General features: G+C 41.1%; 1 protein-coding gene across 2 annotated transcripts in view; it reads right to left on the bottom strand.

Annotated features, from left to right (window-relative positions):
• Zfyve1 (zinc finger FYVE-type containing 1) overlaps window positions 1-14444 on the bottom strand; it is a 54863-nt gene that overhangs the window by 39799 nt on the left and 620 nt on the right. For both annotated transcript variants that reach the window (XM_074067615.1, XM_074067616.1), the window contains exon 2: window positions 12399-13312. In XM_074067615.1, the coding sequence (XP_073923716.1) occupies window positions 12399-12881 (483 nt within the window). In that variant the 5' untranslated portion in view covers window positions 12882-13312. The remainder of the gene's footprint in view (window positions 1-12398; window positions 13313-14444) is intronic.

The raw sequence follows: 14444 nt of genomic DNA, 5'->3' as shown, positions 1-14444 counted from the left end.
AAAAAAAATCTAATAAAAACATATGCTACAAGTCAGGCATGGTGGTATACACCTGTAAGCCCAGCACTCAGGAGGTGAATCAGAAAGATTATAAATGGAGGCCAGTCTAAACTACATAGTACGACTATGTCTTTAAAAAAAAAATATATATATATATATAGATGCATATATATATATATTCACACATACATATATTCACATAAAATATTCATCATAAATGGTGGTGTATCCATATAATGGGATATTACTCAGCAATAAAAAGAAATGAACTATTGAGACATACAACAAAAGGACAAACCTCTAAAACACAGTGAGTGAGCCAGGCCAGGTAGCACATACCTGAAATCCCAGCTATTCAAAAGGCTGAGGCTGGAGGACTGAAAGTTCACGGCCAATCTGAGCAACTTAGCAGCCTGACAACTCAGTGAGGCCCTGTCTCTCAAAACAAAATTTTGAAAAAAAAAAAAAAGTGGAAGGCAATATAGCTCAAGTGGTAGAATACTTGCCTAACATGCACAGGACCCTGTACTGTATTAAAAAAAAAAAAAAAAACTAACAGTGAGTAAAAGAAGCCAGACTCAAAACAATACTACCTGATTCTATCTATATAAAACTCCAGCAAAGGGATCAAGCAACAGAGTAGCTGCCTAACAAGCAGAAAACCCTGAGTTCAAATCCCAGGACTAAAACAAAAAACCCCAGGACTGCCAAAAAAACAAACAAAAATCCTATGAGAGTCAAATTTCTAATCCATACTGAAAGGAAGCAGACCAGTGATTGCTAGAGACTGTCTTCCCAGAGGTACAAGGGAACCTTCTTAGGAGGCGGAAATATTCCATGTCTTGACTGTGGTGGTGATAGGTATACATTTGTCAAAACTCACAAAACTATATACTGAATATATGTTCACTATATTATGAACAAATTATACCTCAATAAAGTTAGCTTTTAAAAGTACATGTTATGTCAAGTGGTGACAAGTGACATGAAAAATCAGGAGACCAGGACTATAAGGTGGGTCAGGAGTGGCTCTTTTAATTATGGTGGGCAAGGAAGATACCACTTTAAAGCCAAAACATTTAGGCCAATTATTAAAAAAAAAAATGAAACAAACTCAATTTTATGTAGTAATGAAAGGAAAAGACAGTTCATGAACAATCTAAAATAGTACACAAGCCTAAACTCATTTCTATTTAGTTACAGACACAAACATTTTCCCCTGACAGTGGGAGATTGGATTTCTTAATTCATGAAAGAGGTGGCAGGGGTGGCAAGGAAAGGGAGAGAGAACTAGAGAAAGAAAGCAGGAAAAGAAATTGTCTGTCTGCCTGCCTGCCAAATAATCCAGATTTAAATAACAGAGTTTACTGAGAACTCTGGGGGAAAACAACAGTGCCCAACCAACTACAAAGTAAACCCACAGTCACCAGGACCAGCAAGGCTATACAAAAAGAACTGTGGGATCCTCAAATGACCTCATAGACAAACAAGAGAGCGGGGTTTTCCAGGGAATGATGGCCTATGCCACCCCTCCCTATACTCACTTAACCTCATTTTCATTTTAGGACATTCTGGGTGGGGCAGGCTGGGGGTATAAGTTCAGTGGTACAGTATTTGCCTAGCATGCATGAGGCTCTGGGTTCAATTCCCAGCACTGCAAAAACAAAAATTTATTTTAAATGTCACAGAGGAACTGGGCACCTGTGGCTCATGCCTATAATCCTATTTGAGATCAGGAGGATAGCAGTTCAAGACCAGTCCAGGCAAATAGTTCATGAGAGCCCATCTTCAAACTAACCAGAGCAAAATGGACTGGTGGTATGGCTCAAGTGCTGGAGTGCCTGCTTTGCAAGTATGAAGCCCTGAGCTGAAACCCCAGTCCCACCAAAAAAAAAAGCAAAAAAAAACTGGCACAGAGGGATTACCCAAACTAAGAAACACAATTCAATAAATATTAGGCTGGGCACAGTGGCTCACAACTGTAATCCCAGCTATTGGGAAGGTGGAGATCAGGAGGATAGAGGTTCAGGGCCAGCCCAGGCAAGAAGTTAGAGAGACCCCATCTCAACCAACAAGATCACAGGGGCATGCCACCAACAAGCTGGGCGCCTCTGATCCCAGCTACAAAGGAGACGTAGGTAGAAGGATCACAGTCTAAGGTATATTCAAAAAACAAACTAAAAGCAAAAGGGCTGGGGGTATGGCTCAAGTGGTAGAGCACCTATGTACCAAAGGCTCTGAGTTCAATCCCCAGTACAGCCAAAAAAATAAAACTAAGTTAAATTAAATAAATGCTGATGGCTATGGTTGAATGATGAATGTAAACTGCATAGAGCTTGTTAAAAGAAAAGGTTACAAGAAATTATGGAACGGTTCAGCCATGTAGACGGCATATTCTAGTAGAATTTCTAGAATACTCTCTGACTGCTGCATTGCTCAGAATTCTGTTGTCCCTCAACTTGAACTTGGAGAGTCTGTGACTATATGCCAGGACAAGATTCTGTAAATTCTGTCCAAGCATCCAGAATCAAATTCACTGAGAAAGGCAGTAATAAATCTAGTCTCAGACAGTCAGGAAGGTGAAACAATTCCAAGAGCTACTAGAAAGCTAAATTATTTTCAGTGAGATGAAGAGGTCGGGCGCTTACATATGGCTAGCACACATGTCTGCCCAAGAACCCCAGCCACCACCAAGCTGACCACACCAACCAGTCGAAGAGAGCCTCTTGGTGACTGGCTAAAAGCCCTTGGGATGAGAGACAAATGGACAAAAACATCCTCCACCAAAGCACCTATCCTTTCCTGCCTCCAAAAGTCCCTCTGAGTCTCTCCCCACAGATCTTTCCAATTCTTCTTGTTTGGAACTTTCTATGCACTTGTTTTCTTTCCTGAACTCTTCATGTTCCCTCTACTAGCTTCCTCTGATTTCCTACCACCAATCACTCATGCTCAATACATTTACCCCTCCTAACCACTGATAAAACTGTCTCATAGGAGCTCATCCCAAAGCAGGAGCCTCAGACATCAGAAGTGCTTCTGTGCTGCACAATCTCCAGGAGAAACTCAAGAGTGGTACAACCAGTAGATACACCTGAAGAAGGTCAGCTTAACAAGAGATCTGCCTCTCATATTAACCCCGACTCAAAAAATCCAATTCCAAAAAAAAAAAAAAATCAATCACTTCAAGGAATTGACATCCAAGAGAAACAGCAACTGGTTGTAACTTAGCAGTTCAAGATAGGATCCCTAAAAAGCTGACTCACAGTGGTTTTGATAGCTTACATGGGTCAAATTTTAAACTGCCCTGCACTAAACAAAGTAGTCTCCAGGTTAAATGCCAGAAGTCTGTTATAAGTGAATGAGCCCCAGGCTCAGAAAGCGCCCAAGATGCTGAGCAGACACTGGAGGCACATAATGGGAGTTCTTTTATCCTTCTGTCAGACTGAGTCATCCTCAACCCTGCCTTTCCCACTAGTACCATTTAAAGCCTTCCCCTCTACCACCACCACTAGACAAAAGGGGCTTTTATTTGCGTTTCTGAGAGTGAAAGGCAGTGGTGAGTCAGGGAGGGAAGCTACTCATCCAATTACTGCTTATTATTTTGACAGATAGCTCCATCACAGATCTAGGGTGCTTTTGTAGCACCTAAGAAACCAATGACAAATGTATTCCTGTTCTGACCAGAACTTACTAAAGGGCAACCAGCCACAGTACCAAAATTAGTCCTCATACCATGCTAGCCTGGCCATTTGAAGAAAAAATGGGAAAGGTGAACCATTTAGAAGCCTCTGATCCCTCTGGCTCAGCACCTACTGACCTGAGGGGTCTCCCCTGGCCCATCTAGACAGAGGCCTGGAAAGAGCAAGGCCCAACCAGCTAACTGGACCAGAAACCAGAACACTGACCAAGCAGGCCAGAGCAGAAGACATTAAGTCAAAAGCAGCCTGGAAACATGGCAGGCCAGTTCAGCCAGTTGGGGGTAAAGAATTCCCATACAATACGACACATCCTCTGCTGTTTTCCATTCCTAAGTCCCCCTAGAATAATGTCTCTTTTAACAAAAAAAAAAAAAAAAAAAAAAACCAAGTCCCAGTATTTTGAGCAGCACTATTCTGGGACTGTAAACAAGTGGAGCAGCCAAGCAATGTGATGGGTCTGTTTAAAGGGACGGTCTTGGTGAGAGGTCCAACAATGTAGCTGAAGGGAAGGGCAGAAGACACTCATCATGGGCTCCCTCATCGGGGAGGGCCAAGGCTGCATGCAAAGACCTGGCCCAAGTGCACACCTGTCAGCCTCTTCTTGACCACACTCAGGTTGCTCAGGTAAAAAGTCTCATCAGTTTGCTACTCTTTTTCTTTTATTTTTTTTTTTTTTTTTGTGACAGAACTGGAGTTTGAACTCAGGGCTTCATGCTTGTTAGGCAGGCGCTCTACCACTTGAGCCATTCCACCAGTCCTATGCTTTACTCTCTTGGAAAAGCAATAGTGGTGGGAAATTTGTAGAAAAAAGACAAAGAAGAGAATGGGGTGGTGGTGGAAAAAAGAAAAGAAAGGCCTACACAGGAGATATAGATACATAGACATAAAAATAGGTGGTACATGGCTGCAATCCCAGCTACAAAAGAGGCAGAGATTGGAAGGACTGAACTTCAAGGTAAGTGAGAGAGTTAGTGAAACTCTATCTCAATAAATAAACTGGGCATAGTGGTACATGCCTGCAATCCCAGCTAAATGGGAGGCATTGGTAAGAGGATTACAGACTGGGGCCAGACCCAGGGAAAAAGTGCAGACTCCATCTTGGAAAAAAAAAAAATTACAGCAAAAAAGGGCTGGGGTGTGGCTCAAGTGGTAGCCTACATAGCAAGTATAAGGTTAAATTCAAACCCCAATACCATCAAAAAAAGGGAAAATGTACCTTTTAGTGTTTTATCTTTCTTCCCCCGACTAGTAGACATTCTGATAAAACAAAATGTTTGACTTCCTAAGACCTAAGAGTTGGGGAAATACCATTCTCTTCCTCCAGGAAGAACCCTGGAAACTTTCTTCTTCTAACCTTTGAGTTATTTGCTAAGGGTGGTACCTCTGGCTTCAGGAGATTATAAATGACTTGTCAGCATGGATCATTTATTTATTACTAACTCTAAATAATGGATCTGTAAGTCCTTTGTTTTTTCTAGTACTGTCCCACCGAAGCCTAGCAAAATCAATGACTACAACCCAGAAGTCTAACCATTTCATCAGAAAGGTTGCAAAACATGCCAAAAGAAAATATTGATTTCACCAGCTAGATCGCTTCCGAGGAGCAAGCAGAACCAAAAGAGGGAGAGAACACGTGTTAGGTTAAATTTTTGCCCCTGATCTATTTTCCAATTCGATAGAATCCAGATCTCCTATTAGACTGCACTCATCTGTTAGGTGAGTTTCTCAATCTCAACACTAACTGACATTTTGTACCAGAGAATTTTTTTTTTTTTTGAGGAGGGGAGAAGGCTGCCATAGGCTGTACACAGATGTTTAGCCTCACGCTGGCCTCTGTCAACTAGTTAGCAGCTGTGACACTTTCTCCCCCAGCTGTGACACACAAAAGGTGTCTCTGAACATTGTCAAATGTTCGCCTCCCAAGAGCAAAATCACTCCCGGTTGAGAACCACTCTGTTAGATAATACCAAATGAAACTAATTTAGCTCTCTTTATTGCACAAAATCAGGTTCTTGGTTTTATCAATTTAAGTCAATAAAATCTAGAGTACTAAGCAGGCAATATTTGCAAAAAAAATGCTACTGAATGCTCTGACTCCCTCCTTCCTCCACCTAATGTCAGCATTCCTGGTTTTTAACTTCCAAACTTTGTCCCACATTCACCAGTGTCTCCCCATCTCTATAACTTCAAATCCATCCCACTTTCTACAACAGCCTTAGTGTGGTCTCTCTACAATCACTATGGTCTAGTCTTCACACTAAAGTCAACAGCTGCTCTTAACAAATCCTCAGGTCAGGTGACTTGCTAGTAGAAAGCAGTGTGGTGCTTCCCACTTATCCTTAAATACATCCGCACTTCTTCCTATGTCCTGCAAGGCCTCACATGATCTGGCACCTACTTATCTGGGCACCTCTTTCCTTCTGCCAGCTCATCAAGCCACACCTGGTATTCTACATTTTATACATGCCATCCTACCTTCACTTCTTCCCAGTCCCTCTACCTGGAGGTCTATTCTGCCAGCTAGTATTAATCATCAAGTCTCTACTTAAAAGCCTCCTCCATAAGCCTTTTTCTCACCACTCTGCGAAAGTGGTTTCTGGGTTGGGTGAATGGCTCAAGCATCTGCCTATCAAGATAACGCCGAGTTCAAACCCAAGCACCTCCAAAAAGCACAAGAAAATTTGAGGAAACTACATATAACCTATAAGATGGTAAAATGATCCCTATGAACTAAATTGACGAAAATAATCAAAACCCATGAATGCCTAGAAACATGAAAGAAAAGAAATTTAGGAGAAAAAATGGGCATGAACATAAATTGGGGACTACTGGGAACCAGAGGGAGGTAGGAGGGGGAAGTGAGGGGAGAATGTGATCAAAATACATTGTAGGTATGTGTGAAAAGGGCATAATGAAACCCATTTTTTAAAAAACTTCTGGGAAAGATTTTTTTTAAAGGAAGGGGCGGAGGGAATAAGAAACAGTAACAGAGGGGGCTTGTGCAGTGGCTCACACCTATAATCCTAGGTACCTGGGAGGAGGAGACTGGAGGATCACTGTTTGAGGCCAGTCTGGGCAAAAAGTTTGTGAGACCCCATCTCAACTAATTAAAGTTAGGCATGGTGGTACTCATCTATCATCCCAGCTATGCAAGAAGCACAAATAGGAGGATCATGGTCCAGGAATAAAACAAGACCCTGTCTCAAAAATGACAACACAAAAAGGGCTAGCAGAGTGGCTCAAGTAGAGCACCTGCTTAGCAAGTGTTGAGGCCCTGAGTTCAAATCCTAGTACTGCCAAAATAATAAAAATTTTAAAAAGAGAGAGAAAATAGAGGGAACAAATATGATCAAAGTATATTACATTCATGAATAGAAACCTAATAAACCCCACACACAGTGTTCAATTAATAAAACGGGTATGGGGGTGGGTAGAAGGGGAGAAAGTCAGAGGCTAATTCATAGAGTCCTCACTGCTCTGAGCAATCTTCAATGATAACTCTCTCTTCTATATTTATGCAGAATTGTTTCATTTGATCCTCATAGGAGCCATTAGGAACTGGTGGGCTGGTGCTATTGACCACAATGAAGCTTAATTAGAAAGTTTAAAAATTTGGGCAGAGACAACAGAAATATGACAGTTCAGAGCTAGGACTTTACAGCCAGATGCCTGTGTTCACCCTTTGCCACTTTCTGTAACTTGATCTTGGCAAGTTTTGTCTCTGGGCTTCATATCCTCATCTATGAAACACAATCTACCTCACAGGGTGTTGGAGGCTAAACACTGGCTTCCCCTCACAAATGTCTGTGTCCTTAATCCCTTAACCTGTGAATATGTCACTTTATATTGCAAAGGGGACTTCGCAGATAGAAATTAGTTAAGAACCTTGAGATGGGACAATTATACTGGATTATCTTTGTAAGTCTAATGTAATCACAAGGATTTTTATAACAAGGGGCCAGAAAGGACAGAGACACAGAAGGAATATGACAATGAAAGCAAAGAGGCATGCACAAGGACTGAAAAATTTCACACTGCTGGTTTTGAAGTTCAATGATGGGGCTATAAACCAAGTAATGCAGGCAAACTCTAAAGCAAAAAAAAGATAAGGAAACAAGATGCTACAGCTTCTAAAAGGACACATTTGGGGACTTTTTGACCTCCAAAACTAGGTAAGAATAACTTTGTGCTATTTTAAGCCACTAAGCCTTTGGTAACTTGTTATGACACCAATATGAAACTAATACATTGGGTTACATTAGAATTAAATGATCTCTGGACTAGAGGTATGGCTCAAGCAGTAGAGCACCTGCTTTGCAAGCATGAAGCTCTGAATTCAAATTCCAGTCCCACCAAAAAAAAAATTAAATGATCTCATACAAGTACTAATAAGTTTCTTTTTTTTCTCTTTTAGTGGCACTGGGGTTTGAACTCAGGGCCTCATACTTACTAGGCAGGCACTCTACCACTTGAGCCCTTTGGCCAGCTCTTTTTTGTAATGGGTATTTTTGAGATAGGTCTTGCAAACTATTTGCCAGGGCTGGCTTACAACCACAAACCTCCTGATCTCTGCCTCTTGAGTAGCTTGGATCACAGGTATGAGCCACCAGTGCCCAGCTATAATAAAAGTTTCTAACATCAAAGTGTGTTTACATTTCAACTATTACGAGCCAAGACCAGAACCCAAAGGGCACTCACAGAAGTCCTTCAGAGGTTAAGAAAATAAAGCTCAGGGCGGGGCTGGAGGAGTGGCTCAAGCAGTAAAAGCATCTGCCTAGCAAGTGTGAGTTCAAACCCCAATGCCACCAAAACAAAACGGTCCAGGGTCCAGGGGCTGGGAATGTAGCTCAGTGGTAGAGCACTTGCCTAGCACACACAAAGCCCTGGACTGGACCCCCAGCGCAGCAAAAAAAAAAAGTGAAAAATAAAAAGAAAGTGAGGTTCAGAGTTAGGCACAGTGGTCAACACCTATTATCCCAAGACTCAGGGGGCTGAAACAGAAGGAGCACAAGACCCTGTCTCACAAAAAAAAGAAAAAGAGGTTTAGGGATGGGGATATAGCTTGCTTAACATGGCCAAGGCCTTGGATTCAATTCCCAGCACTGCAAAACATTAAAAAAAATACACACACACACACACACACACACACACACACACACACACACGTGCCAGGTGCCGGTGGCTCACACCAAGCTATTTAGGAGGCAAAGATCAGGAGGACTGCAGTTCAAACCAGCCCAAGCAAATAGTTCACAAAACCCGAACTAGTCCCTATCTCAAAAAAAAAAACCCCACAAAAAAGGGTTGATGGTTTGGCTCCAGGTGTAGGCCCTGAGTTCAAACCCCAGCACCACAAAAAAATATAGAGAGATTTACATATGCATATATATATATATATATATACACATATACATACACACATATATATATAAAAAAGAAACAAGGACTGTTGGAGTGGCTCAAGTGGTAGAGTGTCTGCCTAGCAAGCATGAGGCCCTGACTTCAAACACCAGTATGCCAAAAAGAAAACAAGGTTCAGAAATTTGGTAATATCTAAATTTAAATTTCACACATCATTTGACAAAAGATTCCATTTCTAAATCAATATATAAGCTATTCAACACATCCTTGTTTGTAGGTATCCATTAGTAGTCTAAACTATAGAAAGCTATTCAAAGAAATATTCGGCACTCTTTATATAATGAGATAGATCTCAATATACTGGTGAAAGAAGTTCCTTAAGATGTGTCCTTTAGTGGAAAAAAAAGGCAAGTACAGTACAGTACATATATATTAGGTTCCATTTTGTTTAAAAATAAAAAAGGCTACATGCATATATTCACAAGCACATGAAAAAATTCTAGACAGATATGCACCTAACTGCCAATGGTGATTATTCTAGAAAAAGGAGAAGGAGAAGAGGAGAAAAAGAAGAAACTAAGGGTATAAAGTAAGAGGAAAACTTTTTTTTTCCTCCAGTATTAGAGATCGAACTCCAGACATCATACTTACTAGGCAGGTACTCAATGACTTAAGCCACTCTGTCAGCCACTTGTGCATTATTTTGATCTTTTACTAGCAATATAGCTAGTATATAGCCTGATATCCATTTTAAAAAACTTAGAGATATGACATCACTATTCAATCGACAAGTATTTATGCACTGACGTGCTTACCATTGTACATGGTACTGTACAGGACATTAAAAAACACCCTGCTCTCCAGGAGTTTACAATTTTGTTGAATTTATAATCTACATTTGCATCATTTATCTTTCCAATTGTTTTGTATATGCACCTCTCAGAAAACTGAACCAAATATTTTCCTTAAGTATTTCTGACTTTTGACTCACTGAGAACAAATGTGCACCTAAAGTGAATAAACTCTGTTCTAATGCATTAGTCCCAACCAATGCTGCTTGCGATGAATAAACTGGTACTTCCTGAGAAGTGGTCAGTATTTATGAAGGGAGGAAAAGCAGGAACAATTTTTAACAACAACCCAGTTATATACATATTATATAGCACATAAAAAAAGATAAAGGACAAATATAATTTCTGGGTAGTTGGATTTGTTGTTTTCATTACATTTCTTTCTGTTTTCATTTCTCCACCAAGGAACAAGTATCAATATTACAAAAAGAAAAGACAGGTGCCAGTGGCTCACACCTATAATCCTAGCTACTCAGGAGGTAGAGATCAAGAGGATCTTGGTTTAAAGCCAGCCTGGGCAAATAGTTCACAAGACCCTCTCTCAAAAAAAAATCATCACAAAAAAGGGCTGATGGAGTGGTTCAAGGTGTAGGTCCTGAGTTCAAACCCCAGTACCACAAAGAAAAAAAAGCATGTCTACAATCCCATCACTCTGGAGGCTAAAGAGTTCAACGCCAGCCTGGGCTACAAGAGACCCTGTCTTAAACAAATAAGTAAATTAATTAAAATAAAATAAAAATTAAAAATATGTATCTTTCTGCCTCAAAGACCATTCTTCTGAAAAGTGCAAACACAATATTCATAAGGACTGGCCCACTTCAAATCTTCCTCTCACATTAGGAAAGTGACAATACCACAAACTGTGATTTTCCATAGGCTGACATTAAGGAGAACTGATAGCAAAACCCCAACAAGAATCATCCAAATCCAAGTGCTCCATTTATAAAATATGTAGTCCTCAGTGCTGTCCAATTAGAACATAATCCATAATGAAAACATTATTCCTGACAAGGGAAGCAGAATGGGATCTGGGTCACTCTTCCATAACTCTTATTAGTTCCTCTCAACCCAATAAAGAAAAGACTGTGTTAGCAAAGCATTTAGCTGACAATGGAAGAACATAGGAATCATGATGTAATTCACTTCCATCCACTTATTCAAGAAGGAAAACAAGGAGAGATAAAAATACTTCCTGCATAATTGGATTATTTCTCCAATGGTAACTTACATAGGTGCTCCTCCCATCTGGAGACTAATGAAGTCATCACCACCAAAAGTACTGAGTCAATAGGCCGCAAGTACTCCAAGGATACTGACAACAAACTGGTATTAGACCCTAAGTACCAGCCCAATGAACTCTCTTCTCCATTCCTAGTCTGAATCCTCTTAGTGGTACCATGAGATTGAAGTGAATCTGAGTTGTAAAACTTAAATAATTTGCCCATGGTTACAGAGCCAGTGAGCAGTGACCGAGAATGCGAATTCAAGAAGTCCCTACTTGAACATCTCCTCGAAAGTCTAGACATGCTATCACTTTGTGCAAAAGTGACATTATACTAACCTTCACCACCTATCCTGACATTCACACACTCCCTTCTTGCTCTTGTCACATGCTATCCTCTCCCCAATTTGTAATCAAACCAAATATCCTCTAGTTATTGTAGAGGCCTTCGCTGGCTTTTACTGATCAGAAGTTGCCATGGTTTGAATATTTTCTCCAAAACTTTGAGGAATTCGTATGTTGACGGTTTTAGAAGTGGAGACTTCAAGAAGTAACTAGATTAGGTAAATTCATCAAGGTGAGGCCACCATGATAGAACTGGTGGCTTTATAACAGAAACTTGAGATAAAGCACACTTGTTCGGTCTCCCTCTGCCTTGCGGCGATGCATAAAAAGCCATCATCACCAGATGCTAGTATCATGCTCTTGGACTTCCCAGTCTGCAGAACTGCGAGCTAAAGGAATCTTTACTCCTTATAAGTTACCTGGACTCATGTATTTTGTCATAGCACCAGATAATGGACTAAGACAGAAGTCTCTGCATGAGAACAAGAAGAGGCCATCTGTAAAGAATACTGTCCTGTAAAGGACACTTTGTGTGTGTGTGTGGTACTGGGATATGCAGTCGCTCCTCACTGATATTAACTCACAACTTGACAAGTGCTCTCTTTCAGATAACTTTGAAAACGGCTCTTCCTGAGCATTTATTAGACAATAGGCTTTACAAACACTGTCTCATTTCATCCTCACAACCACCCAACAAAATAGCACAGTCCCCATTCTACAGATGAGAAAACTTAAGGCTCAGAGAAGAAAGCAGTTCAGCCAAGGTAATGTGGCTGGTAACTAAACCTCTTAAGCTTCAGAGGTCTTGGCTTTTAGTGACAAAGTTGGGAGGTCCCTGCACTACCTTTCCAAGAGCTTCCTTCCAACCGCAGATGGGCTCCATTATGGCAACCATGTCAGTCCTGCCTCCCACATTCTTACCTGAATCTCCTCATTTTCATCAACTAGGAGGAAACTCACAACCTTCTCAGTCATCTTCTTCCGCTTAGTCTCTTCATCCATCTCCTCCGCCTCAAGGGACTCCTGAACCTTACTAACATGGTACACGGTAATAGGGTGTCTCCTCTTGTTACCCCCAGAATGAGTCCTCTTCTGGCACTCCAGGCACAAGTTGATTTTGCAGGTCTGGCACCTCACAGCTGCCCTCTGCCTAACACCTGGAGAATGCCCATTGGGACCCTTGCAGGGGTCACAGTAAGGGACATGGCCACCTTTGAGTCTTATCCGCTCATGGTTTCGCAAGCGCTCCTGCCGATGAAGCTCCTCTTCACAGCGGAGACACTGCAAACTGCAGCACTCGTCACACTCGAAGACAGCTTCATCAGTCCCACTGCAGGCGTAACTCTCCTGGCACATCAGCCCTGGATTCAGGCCCTTCTCTGCTGGGGAAGTCTGGGCACTCATAACTCAGATTCGTAAGGAAACCACCCACCATGTAATGGTCACCAAGTTTTCCCCAGGAAGGAAGACAAAAACTTTTGTCTGCAGAGCACACAGAATTTCCACAGGGTTCTGGATGCCTTAAAAAAGAAAATCAGTCCCAGTATAATTCTTTACACACTCAATTATGTTCAAGTTTTTAATTTTCTGTTTCCAAGACTCTTGTATCAGCAGCAACGTTGATTTGGTTTGATGGTTTCATCCTCCATAAAGTGCAAGAAAAGATGGGGTCAAAATGAATTTGACAGCTGTTAATGGTTGAGAGAGGTCCGGTGGGTCCAGGGAGATGGGCTCATTGGTTGGGCCTCAGCCACAAAGTTTCAGTAATGAAATACAGTGGTCAGGAGCTTTTCAAAATACTTCAACCTAAAGTCACTATTTCAAGGGTTAGATACCTACAACAAAGGAAGGAAAAGAACTTCACTCATCTAAAAAACAGAAGTACACCTTAAAATAAAAAGACTGTGATTAAATACTAGGCCAAACTATTCAGAGAAATCTTATTCTTGTTTGTAAAACTTACAGTAGCTTGTTCTAGTACTAGAAATTTCATCTTCAAAATCAGGGCTAAGTCTCCTCCTTTTAAAAACAAACACCATGCCACATGTGATGGCCTGTGCACCAAGGACACAGGAGGCTAAAGCAGAAGTATCTCGAGTTTGAAGCCAGCCTGGACTACACAACAAGACTGTGTCTCAAAAAACTAGAAAAAAAAGTAAAACAAGAAAAAAGAGAAACCAAAACACCACCTCTAAGCCCCAGGCCTTTAAAAGATTTTGCTACTCCATTCCCAACTGAAATGCTGTTCATTTTGTTATTAAATTCAGAACCAAAATCACTAAGCAAACAATCCTTGGAAAGATAACCCTCTGTACCCACAACTGCACCTCACAACTGGGAGGGAAAGAAAGAGTTCTGTAAAAAACTAATGAAAAAGGAGTAATAATAAAGTTTAGACCCATCAAAGATCTGGGCAAATCCATAATCATTGTAAATGGACTGCTTCAGCTCTAGACAGATGTCTAGTAAGAATAAACCTGGAAACCACAGTCACAATTTCATATTCAAAAACAATTAATTGTACTTCCTTTTGTCCCGTCTTTAACAAAAAAAAAAAGGTGGGGGGGAAGAGGGGGAGACACAACAGGAGGCAGAATTCCTGCACTATAGCCTAGGCAAAGCCAGGCCTGCAGTGAGTCAAAACAATTTTTCTCTTTGTCACTCGAAAACTTAAAAATAACTTCAAAAAAAATAGGGGATGGGGAGAAGGGAGAGGCAACTGGGGCAGGAAAGGGGCTTTGGTCACTTTAGAATTACAATCCTAATTCCCCGTAGACTTGACCCCCATTCCAAAACCCCAACCAAGTATATGTAAAGTCCTCCTTTCTGATCCTCACTCCTCCCTATCAGTCTATCAATCTGATCTTTAGATAAACAAGAAAGGCGAAGGGCATAGTTATTTACACCGTAACCTCAGACGTGTCCAGCCAGATTCCAAGACGGAAAAACCAAAACTTGTCAGAATTG

Source organism: Castor canadensis, chromosome 3 (genome assembly GCF_047511655.1).
Source record: "Castor canadensis chromosome 3, mCasCan1.hap1v2, whole genome shotgun sequence".
Classification (NCBI taxonomy): domain Eukaryota; kingdom Metazoa; phylum Chordata; class Mammalia; order Rodentia; family Castoridae; genus Castor; species Castor canadensis.
The sequence above is the reverse complement of the archived record's forward strand: the minus strand, read 5'-3'. Positions and strand labels throughout refer to the sequence as shown.